At 42.3% G+C, this 24,050-nt stretch overlaps 1 protein-coding gene across 1 annotated transcript in view; it reads left to right on the plus strand.

Annotated features, from left to right (window-relative positions):
• Positions 1-24,050, plus strand: part of kiaa1755 (KIAA1755 ortholog) — a 53,241-nt gene that overhangs the window by 16,698 nt on the left and 12,493 nt on the right. The window contains exons 3-11 of the mRNA XM_062979201.1: positions 789-1,995; positions 5,161-5,352; positions 6,743-6,863; positions 11,635-11,728; positions 13,204-13,290; positions 19,233-19,349; positions 20,167-20,265; positions 21,226-21,374; positions 23,266-23,404. Of these exons, the coding sequence (XP_062835271.1) occupies positions 789-1,995; positions 5,161-5,352; positions 6,743-6,863; positions 11,635-11,728; positions 13,204-13,290; positions 19,233-19,349; positions 20,167-20,265; positions 21,226-21,374; positions 23,266-23,404 (2,205 nt within the window). The remainder of the gene's footprint in view (positions 1-788; positions 1,996-5,160; positions 5,353-6,742; positions 6,864-11,634; positions 11,729-13,203; positions 13,291-19,232; positions 19,350-20,166; positions 20,266-21,225; positions 21,375-23,265; positions 23,405-24,050) is intronic.

Below are 24,050 nucleotides of genomic sequence, written 5' to 3' on the forward strand. Positions count from 1 at the left end.
CGTAGCCCAATTGAGATCCCCAGAGTCAAGGCCACTGAGCTCATTATCAGGTGGCAAAGCGCTATCCTCCCTTTCTACTCCCTGCACCTGAAATTCCTCGTTAGAAACAACATCATGACTTATTCCCATGGGAACAACTCCTTGCTATTCATTTCCCACAGCTGGAACGCTCCTATAATTCCCAGCATCAGAGTCATCCTCAAATTCATCCTGAATCCCATCATTAAGCACACATAACCCAGAATCTTCATCAGAGTCACACAAAGGCAAAGGCTGAGCCACAACACTTCCTTGGAGTTTGGTGGAGTCTCCTTCTCTAGGTGTTAGGAACCTGATTCAGGTGTGGGAATCATCTGAATAGCCCCCCAACATGGACAGCCAAAGATTGGGAAAGGGAGGAAGAAACAAGGAGGAGAGTTGGAGAGATCAGGCCCATCTGGCATAGGTTGTTATGGGAACGAATGTTAGCATGTAACCTGCTTTCAAAGAGCAAATAGTAAACAATTTGAATTAGACTAGTAGATTTTTTTTTAAATCCTGGCAAGGAGGAAATTAAAACCATGTTTCCAGTGACTACATTGTGAGCCGTGTCTACATTCCAAGACCTTCCAAGATCTCACAGACACAGAGACTGAATGGCCATCACTCAGGAGGAGTTGGGTTGTGTCTTCCTACATAACAGAAAAGGGTTCTTGTGGTGCCTTCTTGCTCTCTGATTTTAGGAGTGGGTTGCTTTTGAAAAGTAACTTCTGGAACATTGATCTTTGTTTTCTTTCTCTGCCCACCAGGCTCCTTATGTCAGCCGCGTGTTCCTCCACGAAGGCTGGCCGCTCTGCCTCCATGAGAAAGTGGTGGTCCACTTGGGCCCCTTGAACCCGCTCCTCCTGCGCCCCGGTGACTTCTACCTCCAAGCAGAGCCCTGCGGGGATCAGTCGGCCTGCCTTTCCTTGAAATGTCTCTCCAGGGACTTGACCTCGGTGCAGAAGATCCCCGTCCCAGAAGCCTCCTGCCCTTTGCTCTTCACCCAGGAATGGCTGGAGGAGATCAACCAGGGCTTGGACCAACCAGTGCTCCATACTTGCCTGGTGGCCACTGAAAACGGCATCGTCCCTGTGCCCTGGAGCAAAATCGTGACGCCGGAATTTGTCCAGTTGCCCAAAAGCAAAGAACGAGAGGCTGCTTCGGACTATTTGGAGACCTATTCCTTGCCGAAAGGCGGCACTGACCGAAGTCCGAGGTCAACCCAAGGCAAGTATCCAGGCCTTATCAAGGTGGAACAAGGAACCTGGAAACAATCAAATGTATTTCTCCTGCCGAGTCTCTGTGATATCATTAGTGAGAACTTGGAAGGGGAGTACGTCAACCTCTTGGGCTTTTCGGAGGAGAAGAAGCTGGATTCTTCCTCTCCGGCCAAATCAACGGCATCTAGAACTCACCAAGAAGTTCCTGGAGAAGAATCACCTGGGATGGAGAATGGGGTTGTGGAGGAAATATGGAGCTGCGCGAAGGGCCCTGACTCGGAGGAGGGTCCTTGCACTCCTTGTTTGAGGAGGAAACTGAACCAAGACCCCAAAGTCCATGAGCCCAAATGCCGGTATCGTGAATCCTATGTGGCCGCCCTCAAGAACCCGGTCAGCTTCAGCTCAGGGTTGATGGAAGCGATCTTGGAAGAGATAGACACAACACAACAAGCTCCAGAAAGCGTGGACACTATATCTCCCAGAGATCCGGTTTCCAGAATCTCCTTGGAATGCCTAGACAAGGAAAGCAAAGCCGAGGAGGTTCCCAAGCCAAAGCCCTTGAAAGTCCTGAAGTCCCCTCCAGAAGGCCCTGCGGCGAGCAATAGGTTCTCATTCTTAAAAGGATACCGGCATCCTGTTCTTCCAACTTCTCCGACTTCTCCGGAGAAAGTTGGGAAGGGGCAGGAAGGGCCTCGGAAAAGGAACGTTTGCTCTCCAAAAGCAAGCCGAGGAAAGATGGCTTCTTCAGGGAAAGGTAATCCCTCAACTATTCATTTAGGAATTATTACTATTTCTATATTATATTATATTATATTATATTATATTATATTATAATACATTATTACTAGCTGTGCCCGGCCACGCGTTGCTGTGGCAAAGTGGTGGTGGTATTGGTTAAAAGTTGTTGTGGAATTTTTATTTGACATTATTTGTATTTTTTTAAATTAATTTTATTGTAACTTATCTTTTTATTTATTATATTGTATTATTTTGTTGTATTATTTTTAGTTATTTTGTTATAGTATTTTATTGTATTAATTTTTTAATGTTTTTAATTATTTTAGTGTTTTTATTAATTTTTATTGTATTATTTGTATTTATTTTATTTTTTATTCTTTTATTAACACTGGGCTGAGTGGGTTGCTAGGAGACCAAGTGGGCGGAGCTTAGCCTTCAAACTGGCAGCAATTGGATAAAATTATTCCTCTCCCTGTAATTAGGACTTTATTTTTCTTTTCTTTTTGTTGTATCAACCTAGAGCCATGAATGATGGGTTGTGTTGTCAAATTTTGAGGTTGGGGGGGCCTGTAGTTTTGTTGTTTTGTCCGCTGCCCTGATGCCATCACTCTTTTATATATATAGATTATTATATCCACTTAAACATTAGGAAAGAACTTCTTTAATATAAGTTAAATTTATATAAATATAAGCTGCCTCAGAGTCTGTTAGAATGGTAGAAGCTCCTACTTTGGAGACTTTTAAACAGCCTGATGGCCATCTGTCAGGGGTCCTTTGATGGTGCTTTTCCTGCATGGCGGAATGGGATTATTTATTTATTTAAGTACTTCATTTAGACCCCACCTTTTTGCCCCATGGGGGACTCAAGGAAGCTTACAACTGCAGCAAGATTTAATGCCATTTAAAACATTAGCCTGGATGGCCCATGCAATCTCTTCCAATTATAATTCTATGATTATATCATGTTATAATACCTCACTTTTCTCTCTTAACCAAGACTCCAAGTAACTCACTACACTAGAAACAATACAAATAAAAATTTGAAACCTACAAGGTATCAATAATAAATTAGAATTAAACCTAGAAAATACTAAAAATCACATAAGCAAATTCTTGTATTCTTGTATTCAAAATGCTTTGGCTTCAAGCCTTTTGGGTATCGGTCTTTTGCATATGCATCATGGGATATCTCGGAGATGGGATCCATATCTAACTATGAACTTCTTTTATCTAATCTTGCAAATATGCTGCTCCTTATTCTCCTATATGTGGATGATGCAGTGCTACTTTCTCTCTCTTGTGTGGGGTTAAGATGCCTACTAAGAACTATGGAATCATATTGTAAAACTGAACAACTGACAATTTATTACTTCAAATCTAAAGCCATGGCATTTCCTAAGTAGAAAGTGAGACACAAATTGCAGATTGGCAATCATTCCATTGAACAGGTTATTTTTTTAAATATCTGGGCATTATTTTTCAGGTAAAAGGCACATGGGATAATCACATTAAAAACACCATTGTAAATGCCTAGATGAATACTTTATGTTGCATATGCAACTTATACGCATAGTCTGTCTGTATATTATTGCAAATAATGTGCACATACGTCCATAATGAGATTTCTTGGACCTAAGTTTAACCATACAGTTCATTGACCTTATACATATAGCCTGAAGGTATTTTTATACAATATTTGTAATCATTTTGAGCATGAAACAAAGTTTTGGCTCATTAAACCATCAAAAAGCGAATGTATCACTGTCCCAGTCCCCAAGGGGGGCAGTTTTGAGTTTTTGGGGGTACAAGTTGAACATTCTTTATTTGAAAATACTCAAAAATTGTCTATGTGGGTGGCTGAGAGAGCGACAATGTTGTTTTGTGATGGTTCAATGTGCACAAACTTGGTTTCATGCAGAAAATTATTTAAATTGTTGTACAAAATTATCTTGAAGCTATATGTATTAAGGTGTATATGAAAGATGTGTTAATGTGGGATTTGTGTATTGGTAGTGTTTAAATGAAATTTGTGTCTGGCATGTATTGCATACAGGTTGCATCATCCAGAGTATGCTATAGTCTGTAAAGAGTTAATGACTGAGAAGCTGTGTTGATCTTGATGTGTGGCTGGAACCTCGGGAGTATCCAGAGTCAAGTGTGTTTGTACATTACTGATTGCGTCTGTTGAGATCTTGCTCTGTTCTGAGTTTGTATCTGCCTAGAGTGAAAGCCAAGCCCCTGTTCGTCTGCAAGTCTGTTTGTCTTGTATAGTAAAACTTTGTATATATTTTTAACATTGTTTCTGACGTCTCTTCGTTGTGCACTCCATTGACAACATACAACTGCTGCTACGCTGCGAATTACTCTGACAATTGGTTATGGGCCCAGCATGCTTCCGCTGCAAATTACTCTGACAAGATGAATATATGTCATGTTTAGATTTAGGGTCCCATCTCCAAAATATCACATTGCTTATATGGAAATATTCCAAAATGTATGTGAAAGAACACAGCTTGTCCTAAGCCTTTTGGATAAGAGATACCCAACCTGTATTTTGGCTTTCCAGATAAGGGATGCTTGACCTTCATTCATTATTTATTTATTTATTTACAGCATTTACATTGCGCCCTTCTCACCTTGAAGGGGACTCAGGGTGGATCACATTGCACACATAAAGGCAAACATTCCATGCCATAACATAGAACTCATGACCTCTTGGTCAGAGTGATTTGTTGCAGCTGGCTGCTAACCAGCCTGCGCCACAGCCCGGCCTGAAGCAGCAGCTATACTATGTTTCCCAAAGGGATTTAATGGTCATGTAGGCCTGACGTTCTAATGGTGCTTTCCACCAAAGGAAACAGGTGGGTGAACATTCACCCAGTGTTAGGGAATCCTGGCTGTTATAGTTTGGCGAGGCCCCCACACTCCTTGCCGGAGAAGGCTCAAAGGCCTTGAAAAACTACAACTCCCAGATTCCATCTCATCAAACCAAGTGGTGTCAAAATGCATTGATTCTATAGTGTAGATGCACCCTAATCTGAACTCAATCCAGCTGCCTGAAGATTGATGAATTTCAATGGCACCATGATGCCTTGCAAAGTGGGTAGTTCCAAGCTGGAGTCAGGCTAGATAGCCTCATGATACCTTCTCTCACTTTTCAATTTTCCCTTCCTATCTCCAGGTACCAATCAGGTTGATGTGGTGTTTCCAGAGCAACCATCACTAAAAAGAATAGAAAACAACACTGCTGGAGTTTTGAACCTTGATTCTTTGGTCAAAGAGCTACAGCCTCCGGGACCTGGACCTTGGGATCCTGTCCGCTGGGAGTCACTAAATACGGAGCTTTTGTCTTCTGGACTGGTGTGTCTGCCAGGTATTATGAGCGGAAAGTAATATCTGGAGATCTAGAGTGTGTCTACACTGCAGAATTAATGTAGTTCGATCCCACTTTAACTCCCATGGCACTATGCTATGGGATCCTGGGAGTTGTAGTTTGGTTGGGAAGGCTCAAGACCTTGTGAAACTGGAACTCCCAGGATTCCAGAACATTGAGCCAGGGCAGGTCAAGTGGCGTCAAACTGCATTAATTCTACAATGTAGATGTATGCTAAGAAACTAGTGGAGTTTTTAAACAGAGGAGGTTTAAGCATTGGAGGATTTTGAATAGTGATTGGATGGCCACTTTACCTTGCAGCTGGTAGATTTCTACACTGGAAAGAGGTTGACCTTTTTAACCCGTGACTTTGTAATACAATGATATCCAATTGTGGAGTTCCCATTCATTCCAACACAAGTCTGAAAATTCCCTTGGGATGCAAGAGCCCAACCTTTCCATTAATGCAAATTAAAACCAACCAGTCCATCCTCCAGGAAATAATGCCCAAGGGCTGCTCATTGGAGGGAAGGATATTAGAGGCAAAGCTGAAGTATTTTGGCCACATCATGAGGAGACAAGAAAGCTTGGAGAAGAGAATGATGCTGGGGAAAATGGAAAGAAAAAGGAAGAGAGGCCGACCAAGGGCGAGATGGATGGACGGTGTCCTTGAAGTGACTGGCTCGTCCTTGAAGGAACTGGGGGTGGTGACGGCCGACAGGGAGCTCTGGCGTGGACTGGTCCATGAGGTCACGAAGAGTCGAAAAAGACTAAACAACTGAGCAGCAGCAGCAGTAGTAATCATAATAATAATTTTGATTTTTTACTCATCTCTCCTCAACACTCGCACAACACAGTTGAAAACATACCATTATTATGTAAAATACATATATTAAAACATGTGAGGATTTGTAAAGAGGCACCATGACGTAATGAGTTGACTGGAAAGGCATGTGTCGACAGCTGATTGGCTGAGCCAGTCAGGAGCCAGAATTCTGATTGGCTGCTGTCTCTAGCTTGCTGCTGAGACAAAGTGCCATTTTCACCTCAGAGAGTGAAGAGAGTGCTGGCTGAAAATGGTCAGGAAGGAAATGGCTGCCAACTCTCCAAAGCCTGGTTATTTATAAAGCAAATGAGGCATATTTAAAGACTGTTTAAAAAGACTGTTCATTTCCTCTGACTTCTGAGCATTACAGAATTCAAACAGAAAAGTATTAAGTGAGTTTTGACTCTTAACTTTTTGCATGGGCACCCTCCCATGTGTCTTAATATCTGTTCGTATATACAAAACTTACGAATTACATACAATTTACGATTTAAAAACGAAGTTTTGCACACCCCTATTGACTAAAGATGTCTCCCTGCCTCTTCTTCCCTTTCTGGGCTGCAGGAAACACTGATAAGGCGGGGAGACCCATCATCCACATCAGGAGTGGCCCAGAGTGGAGCGCCCCCTGGTGCTCAGCTTCAGAAGTGCTGCGCCTCCTCCTCTACCTTTTCTCCTTGTCCAGGTGAGTCACAAACACCTCTCCAAAACCAGAAGAGTGTTAGATCCAACTTCATCAAGACTTTCAAATGAGCAAAAACACAAATATAAATTCCACGTTATTGCATTATATGATTATAGCAGCGGGAATACTTTATGTGTGAAGTGGGAAGGAAATAAATCAATACACTATGTAACATGATTTTTGTTCCTGGGTTATGAATATCACTTCCTAATTGGTTCTATCATAAAAAATGGGAAAAGTTTATCAAACTGCAAAAACTTTGTGTTGTTGAAGGCTTTCATGGCCGGAATCACAGCCCGGAAAACACATAACAACCCTGCAAAAACTTTGTTTTTTGTGAGAAGGACATCCTACTATAGCACACTTTATTTATTTGTTTGTTTATTTATTTACAGTATTTATATTCCGCCCTTCTCACCCCGAAGGTGACTCAGGGTGGAACACAATGGATACATAGACAGCAAACATTCAATGCTGTTTTTAGACATACAAGACAAACAGACAGAAGTATTTTGGTATCTTCCAAATTCGGTGCAAGGAAGTTATGCTCAATTCTGACCACAGGGGGGTGCTTTCACTTCATCCACTATGGCGCTGAGCCCTCCTTGTTCTTTGATCGCCGGCATTTTTATGGTGTCATAAAACACCTCCCCGCTTTTTAAGCAGTACCTTATTTCTCTACTCACAGCTCAGCTGTTTTCAAATTGCTTATGTAGACAGTAAGCTAGGCTAACAGTCGGGAGCTCAATCCGACTCGGGCTTCTTACCATAGCTTTTCAATGAATATCTCATTCAGTCTCAACCAATTCAACATAGTTTGTGGCAGCCACAAAAATTAGGTTTCTGGAGTAGAACAACTACGTTCAAAGTAAGAACTGCACAATTAAACAGAAAAAACACTTTCAAACCAAGAACAGCACATTTTTCAGATTTTGTGATATAGTTTTATCCCCTGGTGGCTCAATGGGTTAAATCCTTGTGCTGGCAGACTGCTGACTTAAAGATTGGGTTGCTGACCTGAAGGTTGCCAGTTCGAATCCAACCCAGGGAGAATGCAGATGAGCTCCCTCTGTCAGCTCTAGCTTCCCATGCGGGGACATGAGAGAAGCCTCCCACAAGGATGGTAAAACATCAAAAATCCGGGCTATGTCCCCTGGGCAACGTCCTTGCAGACAGCCGATCCTCTCACACCAGAAGCAACTTGCAGTTTCTCAAGTTGCTCCTAACATGGGAAAAAAAATCCTTAAAAGCAAAATAGAACTGGCAAAAATTGGCCAAGGTGACTTGTTTGGGAAACTCAATGGACAGTTCTGAAAAAGGAACAGTAACCATTTGTAAGACTCATAAAAAAAAATAGAAAATGAGGTAAAGTAGTATCCTAGAATCCTAAAGTTGGAAGAGACCTGGTAGGCCAACCAGTCCAATGCCATTCTGCCAAGAAGCAGGAAAATCACATTCAAAGCACCCCTGACAGATGCCCATCCAACTTCTGCTTAAAAGCCTCCAAAGAAGGAGCCTTCACCACACTAAGAGGTTAATGAGATGATAATGATAGCGTCAAAGTAGGAGGTGGAAAATCAATTTTAACTTTTTAATTTTATCATCCTTATTTTAGGAAGATGAGGAAGTTAGTTTTAATTCATTTATGGATGGTATATTAAGTGATATTTATATTGCTGATCTATGTAGATACATCTATGGCTATAATCAATGTCGAAGTATGTTTATAGGATCTACTATCCATCCATCCATTTATGTTTGTATATATTTTCCAAAATGGCCCCTACATCTATAAAGTCCTGTGACTCCCACCAACAATGAATCTGGACCAAACTTGGCACACAGACACCCCATGACTTCCTTAAAATACTGGTAGGCATTGGAGGGATTGACCCACGATGGATGGGAGTTGTAGTCCACCCACGACCAGAGAGCAACGTGAACCTTACCAATGATGGATCTGGTCCAGATTTGGCACACATTCCCATCATGAACAACTTTAAATCCTGGTGGGGCTTGGAGGCAATGATAGGGGATGATTGGAGTTGTAGTTCACCCACATCCTTATGCATTTTCTCACAAGTCCATTAATAATATCCAAAACCAAGCAATGACTCTTTCTAATAAATCGCATTACAAAATACAATCAGTGGGTATCTAAGCTAGTATATGTGTATGTATGTTTATATAAATACATATCTACACATATACATATACAGTAGAGTCTCACTTATCCAACACTCACTTATCCAATGTTCTGGATTATCCAATGCCTTTTTCTAGTCAATGTTTTCAATACATCATGATATTTTGGTGCTAAATTCGTAAACAAAGTAGTTACTACATAGCATTACTGCATATTGAACTACTTTTTCTGTCAAATTTGTTGTCTAACATGATGTTTTGATGCTTCATTTGTAAAATCATAACCTAATTTGATGTTTAATAGGCTTTTCTTTAATGCCTCCTTATTATCCAACATATTCGCTTATCCAACATTCTGCCGGCCCGTTTATGTTGGATAAGTGAGACTCTACTGTAGTTTTATCCCCGGTGGCGCAATGGGTTAAATCCTTGTGCTGGCAGACTGCTGACTTGAAGGTTGGGCTGCTGATCTGAAGGTTGCTGGTTCAAATCCAACCCGAGGAGAGCGTGATGAGCTTTCTCTGTCAGCTCCAGCTCCATGCAATAGGTAAATGTTAAAATGGAATTCAACTTGTACAATGATTAAAACACTTCAACTAAAATTCATTAAACCAATGCAATGACAACAATAATATCCCCCTGCACGTCAATGAAGCATTGCAGTCCACATCCCCCTTCCCAGCAAATAGCAGAGCCAAAACTATGACTTCAGATATGATGGATTTGGCGGAGCGCATGAAAAGACACCCTATTTAGAATCTCCACTTACTGCCAGGGACTCTGTTGAAGCCATTTTGGATGAATCTTCACTTGAAAGGAAACATCTGGATTTTTGGCACGTTGTCCATGGCTGAGGTCATTCCAGAGTTTGGAGTGAAACTTCTCCTTTGTTTACTGCAGCATGGATGCAGTTTGACCCCACTTGAACTGCCATGGCCCCGTGCTATGGAGTCCTGGGAGTTGTAGTTTCAAAATGTCTTGAGCCTTCTTTGCCAAAGAGCACTGGTGCTTCACCAAACTACAACTCCTGAGATTCCATAGCATGGAGTCAAGGTGCTTCCGCTCATTCATGCATTTCCACCAACCAATCTTCTCTTGGTTGTTGTATGTCTTTCGGGCTGTGTGGCCATGTTCCAGAAGTATTCTCTCCTGACGTTTCGCCCACATCTATGGCAGGCATCCTCAGAGGTTGTGAGGTATGGATAAACTAAGTAAGGAAAGGAAAGAATATATATCTGTGTAGGGTCCAGGGGTGTGGCAAGAGTCCTTTGTCGCTGGGAGCCAGCATTAATGTTTCAGTTAATCACCCTAATTAGCATTGGAAATGTTTTTGTCTCTTGCCTGGGGGCATCCTTTGTTCAGTCAAGCCCTCAAAGTGTTGGTTCCCATCTACTGTTTTGCCTAGACTTCTCTCCCAAGTCCTGTTAGGTAGAAATCGCAAAGCATTTCTATACATAGGACAAAATATCATTTGATGAACATGTGGTATATTGATTGATATCACCCGGATAATGACTGTGAATGTCATGATGCAATACCTAACTGAATGTGGGAAGGGGCAGAGACATAACCACATGAGGGTTATTGCAAAGGCGTTGCATCAGCCAGTGTCCCTTACTGATGACCTATCAGCAGGTGATTGTATAAGGAAGATGGAAGATTCCATCTTTCTCTCTCCTATGTGACTCTTTGTGAGTATCTGCCTATGTTGTATGTGACTATCTGATTACTCTGTTTGCAAGTACAAGGAATAAGGATCTGCGTATCCTTATTATACATGTGTATGTATTGCAATGAGCCCCCAGTGGTGCAGTGGATTAAACTGCTGAGCTGCTGAACTTGCTGACCGAAAGGTTGGTGGTTCTGATCCAGGGAGTGAGGTGAGCTCCCGCTGTTAGCCCCAGCTTCTGCCAACCTAACAGATCAAAAGCATGCAAATGTGAGTAGATCAATAGGTAGGTTAAAGCACTCCATGCAGTCATGCGGCCACATAACCTTGGTGGTGTCTACGGACAACGCTGGCTCTTCCGCTTAGAAATGAGCACCAACGCCCAGAGTTGGACACAAATCTTGGACATTCTTAAAATTTTGTATAATGTGATTTTATTTTGTAATGGTATCTGTTTTATATGAACTGTTTTGTAGATTGTTTTATATGAATTGTTGTTTTTACATTGTTTTTAGGCATTGAATTTTTGCCATTTACTGTAAGCCGCTTTGAGTCTCCTCGGAGAGAAAGGCGGGGTAAAAGTGATGTAAATAAATAAATAGACTTCATGTCAGGGGAAAACCTTTACCTTTACCTATGTTTTGCAATGGTGAAGATTAAAGCTTCTGGATATTTTGGATGAAAACCTGAATCTGTGAATTTACTAAACAGTGTGAAGATAAGATCAGATACTGGCAGTTGGACTCTGTTGAAGCATGTTTTTGCTGTGAATGGACTCTATTGTATTTTGCTTGCTTCTGGGACACTTGCTATCCAGCTTGCAGCGGTTCAGGGAGGTCATGATTTGGAAACTATAAATCATTTCATGTATCAGCATCCCACCACAAGTCCAGCCAAACTCTTTTCCCTACCCCTTCCTTGCCGTTGCCTTGGTCAACTTCTTCTTCTCTTCGGCAGGAAGTGGTCAAGCGAGGCGACTCTGACGGTGGTCATCGATGCCAGGAAGGACCCCTTGCTCCCACCTCTCTCTGCAGCCCTGGCAGCCTTTCAGGTAACTCAGGTGAATGGGAAACTGGGAAAGAGGATCTTTATATCGAGCTGCTTCAGGTTTATAACCTACCATTACAGTTTAAAGAATCCCCAAATCCTACCAAATGGGTAGGATATGGCTACTTATTGAGGCTTGATCTATTAATTATTTATTTATTTACAGTATTTATATTCCGCCCGAGCTGGCCTCAAACTCATGACCTCTTGATCAGAGTGATTTGTTGCAGCTGGTTGCTCAACAGCCTGCGCCACAGCCCAGCCCCCTTATAATCCAGTTTCTGAATGAAGATTATACTATGTAACACAATTTTTGTTCCTGGGTTATAAATGTCATTTCTTAATTGGTTCTATCATAAAAACGTGGAACAACTTTATCAAACTGCCAAAACTTTTTTTTTTTTGCGGGAGAGACATTTATTTATTTACTACATTTGTATCCCGCTCTTCTCACCCCGAAGGGGACTCAGAGCGGTTTACAAATCAAATGAACATACAATATATTATTAGCATAGCACAATATAAGCATTAAAATACTATAGTGTACTATATCATTATACCGTGTTTCCCCAAAAATAAGACAGTGTCTTATATTAATTTTTTCTCCCAAAGATGCTCTAGGTCTTATTTTCAGGGGATGTCTTATTTTTCCATGAAGAAGAATTCACATTTATTGTTGAACAAAAAAATGAACATTTATTATATACTGTACAGTAGTTGTCATCACAAACCAGCATAACCAGACAAACTGTGAATCCTATCAAGAATTTCTTGTTACTACCATGTAACATGTGTTGTAATATTTCCATGTACAACACTCTATGGTACTACGTACATTTCCCGATCCTGCATGCTCTGGTGTTCTGTTCAGCGGGCATGCTTCCAAACAAAAACTTTGCTAGGTCTTACTCTCAGGGGAGGCCTTATATTTAGCATTTCAGCAAAACCTCTACTAGGTCTTATTTTCTGGGGATGTCTTATTTTAGGGGAAACAGGGTATGGTAATATTATTAGTAATAATAATACATCATCCAATAGCACCTTTTGCTTTAGTTTTTCAATGAATATCTCATAGAGTCTCAAACAATTCATGTTTGGAAACAACAATCTTCAAAAATTTCACTCTATACCAGGGGTCCTCAAACTTGTTAAGTGGAGGGTCGGTTCACAGTCTCTCAGATTGTTGGGAGGCCGGACTATGATAAAATAGTCCAAAATGAGGATTGTTGTTTTTGTGTGCCTTCAAGTTGTATCAGACTTAGGTCAACCCTAAGTCTAAAGTTTAGGACAGGGGCCAGGTCAATGACCTCGGAGGGCTGCATCTGTGGACCCCTGCTCTATATACTGGAAGTTATGGTAAAAAAAGTAACTTTTTCAAGCTGCACTGTGTTTTTGGAGGGTTGGGTCCGAAGCTGTTGTGGTGCATAATGGCTCCCTGTCCCAATCACCACACCATTTCTCTTTCTCTCTCTGTTGCAGAAAGCCTTACCTGGCTCCATCCACACCGTCTTGCTTCTGGCGGAAAAGGAGGCAGCTTCCCATTTGGAAAAGTTACCTGGAGTGCAGGTGAGTTGCAGAATCTGGAACAATACCTTTAAAAAGTGACCCATCTTCATGAAATCATTGCTTCAAGGATAACTTGTGTTGCTGATCGGTTTTATGCTGTTTCCTGTGCCTTAAAAAAACTGATGGTGAAACTGCTGCTTCAATACCTTGGCTGAAAATGGTAGAGGGACTTTCAGAAGTCAATTGAAGGCACATCTACACTGTGAAATGAATGCAGTTTGACGTCACTTTCACTCCTATGGCTCAATGCTATGGAACCCTTGGAGTTGTAGTTTCACAAGGTCTCTAATAATGATGATGACTGACAAAGTTCTGGAACACAACACACCAGACATCACAGTTGTGGAAAATAAAAAGGTTTGGATCATTGATGTCGCCATCCCAGGTGACAGTCGCATTGAAGAAAAACAACAGGAAAAACTCAGCCGCTCTCAGGACCTCAAGACTGAACTGCAAAGGCTCTGGCAGAAACCAGTGCAGGTGGTCCCGGTGGTGATGGGCACACTGGGTGCTGTGCCAAAAGATCTCAGCCAGCATTTGGAAACAATAGACATTGACAAAATCACGATCTGCCAACTGCAAAAGGCCACCCGACTGGGATCTGCACGCATCATCCGAAAATACATCACACAGTCCTAGACACTTGGGAAGTGTTCGACTTGTGATTTTGTGAAACGAAATCCAGCATATCTGTCTTGTTTGCTGTGTCATACAACGTCGTTGTGTCAATAATAATAATAATAATAATAATAATAATAATGGAGCCTCCGATGGCCTAGGGGATAAAAGCCTTGTGACTTGAAGGTTGGGTTGCTGACCTGAAGGCTGCCACGTTCGAATCCCACCCGGGGAGAGCGCGGATGAGCTCCCTCTATCAGCTCCAGCTCCATGCGGGGACAGGAGAGAAGCCTCCCACACGGATGGTAAAAACATCAAAACATCCGGGTGTCCCCTGGTCAACGTCCTTGCAGACGGCCAATTCTCTCACTCCAGAAGCAACTCCGGTTGCTCCTGACACGAAAATAATAATAATAATAATAATAATAATAATAATAATAATAATAATATAACAACAACAACAACACACTTTATTTACACATCACACATCAGGAAATGTTCAACTTGTGATTTTGTGATACGAAATCCAGCATATATATTTCGTTTGCTGTGTCATACTCTGTCTTTGTGTCAATTATAATAATAATAATACACTTTATTTGTATTCCCTTTTATCTCCTCGGAGGGACTCAGAGTGGATTACAATACACATAAAAGGCAAACATTCGATGCCTTTTTACAGTGAATGACATACAACAGAACAGACAAAGGAAAAGACTTCTCTTTTTCATCTCCGGCGTCTGGAGACGATGCTCAACTTCGGCCATGGGGAGATTCTCTTGTTTCATTTTCCATGCCAAGGAGCCCATTATAGACTTCTCCGATTGCCTGCATGTCTGCATGGGGCACCTTTTTACCTTCCCACCGAGGCGGTACCTATTGCTCTACTCTCATTGCATGCTTTTGAACTGCTTGGTTGGCAGAAGCTAGGGCTAACAGTCAGGAGCTCACTCCGACTCGTGGCTTCGAACTGCAGACTCTTCAGTCAGCAGATCATGTTCAGGTAGCGGTTTAACCTGCTGTGCTAGTGCAGTCTTCTCTTCCACCGAATTACATCATTTCACAGCACTGAACCATGGCAGTTAAAGTGGCGCCAAACCACATTTATTCTACACTGTAGATGGACCCCAGGGACCCATTCACACAACACTAGTTTTGGATATACAGAACATTTGCTATAGAGCAGTCACCATCTGATCTCTTGAATGCAATTTCCCTCTTCTTGGCAGGAAGGGGTTGGACTAGATGGCCCGAGATCTCTCTATGATTCTATGATTCTTATAGAAAGCCATGATAAATCATATATAAGGATCTAGAGCTGATGTGGTTTATCCAATGCAATTTTCTTAATCCATCGCCAAATAACACCCAGAAACAGGTCTAAACCCTACACTGCTATATAATCCAGATGATCAAAGTAGATAATCCAGATGATCTGCTTCAAACTAGATTATATAAGGCTGGATTGACACTGCCCTATATCCCAGGATCTGATCCCAGATTATCTGTTTATCCCAAGTTATCTGGTAGTGTAGACTCATATAATCCTGTTCAAAGCAGATATAATCTTGGATCAGATTCTGAGATATAGGGCAGTGTGGGCAGTGTGGAGCCCCCAATGTCGCAGTGTGTTAAAGTGCTGAGCTGCTGAACTTGCGGACCGAAAGGTCACAGGTTCGAATCCGGAGAGTGGACTGAGCTCCCACTGTTAGCCCCAGCTTCTGCCAACCTAGCAGTTCACAAACATGCAAATGCGAGTAGATCAATAGGTACCACTCTGGCGGGACGGTAACGGCGCTCCATGCAGTCTCATGACGGCCACATGACCTTGGAGGCATCTACGGACAATGCCGGCTCTTCGGCTTAGAAATGGAGATGAGCACCAACCCCCAGAATCGGACACGACTAGACTTCATGTCAGGGGGAAATCTTTACCTTTACCTACTGATCCTGCCTAGAATTCGGGCTGTGGGCTCAGGCTGTGGCGCAGGCTGGAGAGCAGCTGCAATGAATCACTGCAATGAATCACTCTGACCAGGAGGTCATGAGTTCAAGGCCCGCTCGGAGCCTATGTTTGTTTGTCTTTGTTCTATGTTAAAAGGCATTGAATGTTTGCCTATATGTGTAATGTGATCCGCCCTGAGAAGGGCGGAATATAAATGCTGTAAATAAATAAATAATAAATTCCATGGTTGGGCTGCTGTGATTTTTCCAGGCTGTCTGGCTATGTTCCAGAAGCATTCTCTCCTGACGTTTCCCCTGCGTCTATGGCAGGCGTACTCAGAGGTTGTGAGGTCTGTTGAAAACTAAGCAAGTGTGGTTTATATATCTGTGGAAACCTCTCTTGCCTAGTTTCCAACAGACCTCACAACCTCTGAGGATGCCTTCCATAGATGCAGGTGAAACGTCAGGAGAGGATGCTGCTGGAACATGACCATACAGCCTGGAAAACTCACAGCAACCCAATAATTCCAGCCATGAAAGCCTTCATCAACACATTCCATGATTCTATTATAAGCTGACCATGAGTCAATAGTGTGCTGTGGTAGCTGAAAAGGCCATTGCGATGGTGTATGGGGCTGGACTGGATGGCCTTTGGGGGTCCCTTCCGACTCTCATTCCTCTGCGTCTCCCCATCTCCACTTCTCCTCCTCCTCCTCCTCCCATCCTGGCTAATTATGTGGATTCGTGGAGTCCGCTAATAGAGTGCCATTGCCGGCAGCGAAGGGAGCTCGCTCTCCCAATTATGGTGCCGTGGGCCGGGCACGGGCATTAAGATAATAATTCAGCGCTGGAAAGCCTTGACGGTTCTTTTATTCACCCTGCTCGGCTTAATTAATGTAATATGAAATATTAACGAGCCTGATGAACGGCCTCGGCTGCAAGTGATTAAACGGCTGGCGTTTTCCCCCTGATGGGAAACGCAGATGAGGCTTTGGTTTAACTCTTGGCAGAAGTGATGGATTGCAGGAAAAGCTAGACCCAAGAAAGAAGCATGCAAATATAGTGGGAAATAAGTATATATATATATACATACACACACTTTCCATTAAACTGAAGTGGAGGTGCATCTATGCTGTCAAATTAATGCAGTTTGGCACCACTTGGAATTGATATGGCTCAAGGCTATGGAATCATGAGCATTGTAGTTTTGCAAGGTCTTCAGCGCTCTCTGCAAAAGAAGGCTTCACCAAACTATAACTCCCAGGATGTTTTTATTGTTGAGTAATTTGTTTTATTGTTTTGCTTTTGTTTTTATATTGTTGTGTCTGGGCAAGGCCCCATGTAAGCCGCCCCGAGTCCCTTTGGGGAGATGGGGCAGGGTATAATAATAAAGTAGTAGTTGTTGTTATTATTATTATTATTATTATTATTATTATTTTATTATGACACAGCAAACAAGATAGGCATGCTGGATTTCATATCACAAAATCACAAGTCGAACACTTCCCAAGTGTCTAGGACTGTGTGATGTATTTTTGGATGATGCGCGCAGATTCCAGCAGGGTGGCCTTTTGCAGTTGGCAGATTGTAATTTTGTCAATGTCTATTGTTTCCCAATGCCGGCTGAGATCTTTTGGCACGGCACCCAGTGTGCCCATCACCACCGGGACCACCTGCACTGGTTCCTGCCAGAGTCTTTGCAGTTCAATCTTGAGGTCCTGATAGCGGCTGAGTTTTTCCTGTTGTTTTTCGTCAATGCGACTGTCCCCTGGGATGGCGACATCAATGATCCAAACCTTTTTCTTTTCCACAACTGTGATGTCTGGTGTGTTGTGTTCCAGAATGTTGTCAGTCTGGATTCGGAAGTCCCACAGTATCTTTGCGTGCTCATTTTCCAATACTTTTGCAGGTTTGTGATCCCACCAGTTCTTTGCTGCTGGGAGGTGGGACTTGAGGCATAAGTTCCAATGAATCATTTGGGCCACATAGTTGTGCCTCTGTTTGTAGTCTGTCTGTGCGATTTTCTTACAGCAGCTGAGGATATGATCAATGTTTTCGTCGGTTTCCTTGCAGAGTCTGCATTTTGGGTCAACAGCTGATTTTTCGATCTTGGCCTGAATTGCCTTTGTTCTGATGGCTTGCTCCTGGGCTGCAAGGATCAGGCCTTCTGTCTCCTTCTTCAGGGTCCCATTCTTGATTATTATTATTATTATTATTATTATTATTATTATTATTATTATTATTATTATTCCACAACATGGAGCCATGCCAATGAAAGGGGTATCAAATTAGTTTATTTATTTTATTTACAATATTTATATTTTGCCCATCTCACCCTGAAGGGGATTCAGGGTAGATAACAACATACACATACATTGCAAACATTCAATGCCATTAGACATACCACATAGAGACAGAGACAAAGACACAGAGGCAATTTAACATTTTCCAGCCTCCGGCTTCATGACGGTATGTTTGATCCATACCACAGGGTGAGCTGCTGCTTCATCGTCCACCGAGTCCTTGGTGGAATACTTTCTCATTCTTCTGCACACTGCTGGATGATTTTTCATAGTGTTGTAAATTAGTAAAATTAGCCTCCCCGCATAAGCGGTACCTAAATTTCCTACTTGATAGATGAAACTATCTTTCAGGTTGCTTAGGTCAACAACAAGCTAGGCTATTTTTTTAATGGTCGGGCACTCAATCTGACCCAGGCTGTCTTCGAACTCATGACCTCTCGGTCATAGTGATTTATTGCAGCTGGCTACTAACCAGCTGTGCCACAGCCCGGCCCCAAAAATATTTAGCCCAAAAATTGCATTTTTTCTACAGTATAGTTGAAGTTTTTTATACAAATAGAAAAATGGTGCATATATTTGCATAATTAGTATTATTGGGGGTTTTTTGGCACTCTCGGGAATATCCAAATGGTTCCATTATACACCAAAGCCATTTAGAACCATGTCTGGAAAAATATAGAATCATAAGAGTTTTCACGGTTGTAAATATATTTTTATTTATTTTAATTCTACAAAATTGTATATATTTTGCTGTTAGCGCTGCATCACAAAATACAATTTTGGCTTCTTTTTTCCAGCGATATGAGTTTGCATCTACACTGAGGAATTAATGCTTGAACTGCCCTGGCTTTGATTTGGAATCAAGGGAATTGTAGTTTTGCACGATCTTGGGCTTCTCCTGCCCTAAAGGACTGTTTCCTTGCCAAACTAGAACTCCCAAGGATCCCATAACCTTGAGCCATGGCTGTTAAAGTGGTACCAAACTACATTCATTCTTCGATATATAGATGCACATTTTGTTGGAGTCCGGTTTTACCCATCTTGACCATTGGGTGTCATGTTCTGTCCCATCTGCAGGTGGAGCTGCTGAGCAACCTGAAGGCGCTGACCCGATTCGTGGATGGAAGCCAGTTGACCCAGACCCTGGATGGCCAGTTCCCATACTGCCACGGCGAGTGGGTCCAGTACTTCCAGGTGCCTATTGCCATGATTGTGATGTAACGGTTGAACAACACAAAGTCCTCTTCCACACAGATGTATAAAATCACACAATATCTGCTTTGAACTGGGTTATATAATAATAATAATAATAATAATAATAATAATAATAATAATAATGACAACAACAACAACTTTATTTTTGTATCCTGCCTCCAGGGCCGGGCTGTGGTGCAGCTGGCTAGTAACCAGCTGCTATAAATCACTACTGACCGAGAGGTCATGAGTTCGAAGCCCGGGTCGGGTTAAGCCTCCGACCATTAAAAATAGCCCTGGCTTGCTGTTGACCTATGCAGCCCTGAAAGACAGTTGCATCTGTCAAGTAGGGAAAATTTAGGTACGCTTTATGCGGGAGGCTAATTTAACTAATTTACAACACCATAAAACTGCCAGCAAAACACGAGGAAAGGAATGAGGAAGAATAGCCACCAGTGGACGGTGAAGCAACAGCTCCCCCTGTGGCCGGAATCGTGAAGCTGGAAAAATGTTAAAATGCCTCTGTGTCTGTCTAAACTGAATGTTGTTTGTCTGTTGGCATTGAATGTTTGCCATCTATGTGTTCATTGTAATCCGCCCTGAGTCCCCTTCTGGGTGAGAAGGGTGGAATATAAATACTGTAAATAAATAAATAAATAAATAAATAAATCTCTCCGAAGGGACTCGGGGTGGCTCACATGGGGACAAGCCCAACAATACAAATTAAAACACAGAACCAACAATTAAAAACATAACTACATAGAACAATAAAACACAGTTTTAATTGACAATATCTTTTCTTGCTTCCAATTTGCAGAAGTTGCACCATTTTGTAAATGACCTCACGAAGGCTTCGGAGTTGTTACGGAGCGCCATCAAAGAACTGGAGCGGAGCGAAGTGCCAGAGACCTTCCAGGTGAGGCGGTGGCCTAGTAATCTGGCTGTCGCACCTCAGGTTAGCTTCACCTTGCTAAAGACACCAGGCTGCACACAGAACGTAGTCTTTTGTAGTTTATTAGGAAATAGGGAAAAGATAGTTCATAAAAGGTAAAAGTTCAGTTCCAAAAGATAGTTACAAAAACAAGGCTGTAAGAACAAATCCATGGGAACATTAGGCAAGAAACAAGGTCCTTAAAAGGAAGCCAAAATCCCAGAAACGAGGATACATCCCGGCTACAAGATAATACAGGTAAGCAGACTTAGTTCTTGATTCAAGCGAGGAAATTGCTTTGACAAAGATTTCCCTCTCAGCAGACTGTTTTAATAGCATAACATGAAGGCATTTCTTTGCCCTTTGACCTCCCTTTTATTTGCTCTTCTGAGACTTCTGCGCAACCCCTGAAATTCCAGATGACTAGCCCGATCTAGAGAAGCAGCCTCATCAGCCTGATCGCTTTCAAAGCCACAGGGCTCGTTAGTGTTGTCAGGCTGAGGCTGGGAGCTGCTCTCCCTTTCTGTTTCTTGCACCTGAAAACCATCATCAGTAACAACATCATTTCTTCCCATGGGAAAGCCTCCCTGCTCCTCATCTCCCACAGCAGGAACATCCTGCACCTGAATCCCATAATTCCCATCAGAGTCATCTTGAAACTCACCCTGAACCTGAATCCCATCATCTTGAAACTGCACCCCAGAATCCTCATCAGAGTCACACAAAGGCTGAGCCACAACACTGGCCTTGCCAAACTGCATTGGGTAAGGATCATACATTCAAAGACTGGAAGGGACCCCCAGAGGGTATCCAGACAAACTCACTTCCACCAGACAGAAAGACACAATCTAAACCCTCCATTGCTCCATTGTCTCCTATTCTCTGCCCACAGAGAGGTTTGCTCTTCCCCCTAATGTCTCAACCCCCACTGTCTTCCTCCTCCAGGCCGTTCAGCAGCAGATGCAGCGCCATCGGCAGCTGATGCAGGAGGTCTTGTCCGATGTGCGGCTGGAGGGTCTGCAGCGGGAAGGAGGGGCCACGCTGGCCAGGCTCCGGAGGGAGGCCGTCCGGCTCAGCCCCTCCCCGGATGTCCGGTAAGCAAGCAAGGGACCCTGGCCTCACTGTCAACTCCAAAAATGAATGCCCCACCTACACGAACCCTTGAACACTGCTGAAGTGCACCATAGAACCACACTAGCCATTTGTAGAGAAGTGTTCTCTCTAGGAAGGGGCGTTGAATCCGTGCTGTGGCGGCTGCATGACGCATGGAGCTGATTTAGGTGAATGCAGGTGAAGGTGTTCAAAAATGTTGCAGGATACTCAACAGGGGCCGGGCTGTGGCGCTGACTGGTAAACAGCTGCTGCAATAAATCACTCTGACCATGAGGTCATGAGTTCGAGGACAGCCCGTGGCGGGGTGAGCACCTGTCAATTAAAAATAAAATATAGCTCCTGCTCGTTGCTGACCTAGCAACCCGAAAGATAGTTGCATCTATCAAGTAGGAAATAAGGTACCACTTATAAAATTGGGGAGGCAAGTTTAACTAATTGACAACATTGGAATGAGGAAGTGAGGAAGTGCCATCAGAGTGGATGATTAAGCAGCTGCTCCCCCCTGTGGCCAGAATCAAACATCCCCTCAGGAGAAGGTTAAATTGCCTCTGCGTCTGTCTGTCGTCTGTCTGTCTGTCTCTGTCTTGGTTCGATGTGTTTATGGGCATTGAATGTTTGCCCATAAGTCCCCTTCGGGGTGAGAAGGGCAGAATATAAATACTGTAAATAAATACTCGAGAGCTTTGCAGATGCTGTGAGCAACAGGGCTCTGTTCTACTTTCAATCAGAATGCTGCAGGCAGATGTTTCTCCTTTCTCATGAGAAGCCCATGGCATGACAATCAGAATCAGGGTCTCTTACGATTCCCCCTTACACCAGGGATTGCACATGGGAGGATGGTGGAGGTATCAATCTGATGCATCCTGAATGACAGAGGAACAGGGCCCTGCCACTCACAGTATCTGCAAACCCTATAAACCACGATTAGGAGAACTTTTCAAAACTTCTCCAAAGCTACACATTTTTTAAGAGCCAAGTTATGTTGTTGGGATAAAATAAGTATTACAGTTTCAGATGTCTGCTGATCAGTTTCAATGAGCCTAATTAAATTTTATGTATTGCTAGAGATGCTATAATATTGTGTGCCCAAAGCCAGCCACTGAATGCTATGGCTGCATACAGTGCCAAGCCTTGAGAACATCCTGTTGAACAACAAACAAGCTTTGGATACATTCTGTGCTGATCATATAGACCTCAGATTAGAATTTCCACATATGCATTAGATCAGGCATGGTAAGCTGTTAGGAATTGTGGGAATTGAAGTCCAAAACATCTGGAGGGCTGAAGTTTGTCCATACCTGAATGAGATATTGCTCGAAAGAAACCCCTGAGTTAACCTGCTGGCTAAATAGGGTGTTGGATATAAGAAATATGGATAAGCTGACGTATTTATTAAAAAATAATTATGGTATACCGAAAAAGCAAACAAACTGGGATTTGATAAAAAAATTATTTGAAAGAAGAACAAGTGAAGGTGTTAATTTAAAAAAAAGAAGATTTGTTGCTACAGATCGAGTGTAAGAAGATGCTGACACTAAAGAGAAAAAGAAATAAGAAAAAGAAAACAAAATCTTTGTAAAGTAACTGTGTAAGAGATGGAAGTCAATGTATATATATATATATACATATACATTTTTATTTTTATTGTTTGAGGTTTTTTTCTTTTCTTTTTCTTCTTTCTCTTCTTCTGCACCTATTTTCTTCCTCTATCTTTCCTATAAGCACACTTATTCTCACATTTTCACTGTTAATTTTATTTGAAACTTTAATAAAAATTTATTTAAAAAAAAGAAAAAAAGAAAAATGAAATGCATTACTGTATTGTGCATGGTGTTTACGTTTCCTCCCTTTTTAAAACCACCTACTTTCTAGGATGGGCATCGAATGGGCCTTGGCGCTCTACAGTCTGCTGGAAGATCAGGTCCACTCCTTGGTCACCAAATCCAACAGCCGTTCGGGGAGACTGGAGTTCCTCTTGAAGATCCGGGAATTGGAAGGAGAATTCAGCAAGGTGAGTCAGCCTTTTGTAAACCGGTTACCAATAAAGAAAATGATGTGGATGGGTGTGTGATTTATAGTTCTCCAATCAGGCCCTACCTGGAAACGCTGCACACTGGACTGAATGCCTCAGAGGCAAGCAGAAAGAAATACAGCAGAGTTCTTATCAGCCGAGTATAACTGCAATGTTTGACCTTGTTCTGCTCACTGCTTTATTACATGTCCCTTAGAACTGTATTTTACACAATAGATTCACTTCTAATGCATTTCTATCTAAAAGAAAAAGCCTTTAGTGTCTATTTTCCCATCCATAAGGTTCATGGAAAGATGCATCTCCACTCCATGCACTCCTGGGACTTTCAGATGGTGTTGGATGTGATTTTTCTTTTTAAAAAGGACCAAGCCTACATACAAGATACATTTACTCACATCAGTATCCCTGCAAAACATAGTATCTTGCCCAACTGCCAGAAAAGATGTCAATTAAAAAGAAATTCGCCCTTTGGCCTAGACTTGTGTTTTATATCTGTTTTTAACGCTTTTTCCTGCAATATTGTTTTTATGATGGTTTTACTGATATTGTTGATTTATTGTTGTAAATTTATGTATTTTGATTTCTTTTTATATTGTGATGTTGGGCAAGGCCCCATGTGAGCCGC

This window comes from Anolis carolinensis, chromosome 4 (assembly GCF_035594765.1).
Source record: "Anolis carolinensis isolate JA03-04 chromosome 4, rAnoCar3.1.pri, whole genome shotgun sequence".
Lineage (NCBI taxonomy): Eukaryota > Metazoa > Chordata > Lepidosauria > Squamata > Dactyloidae > Anolis > Anolis carolinensis.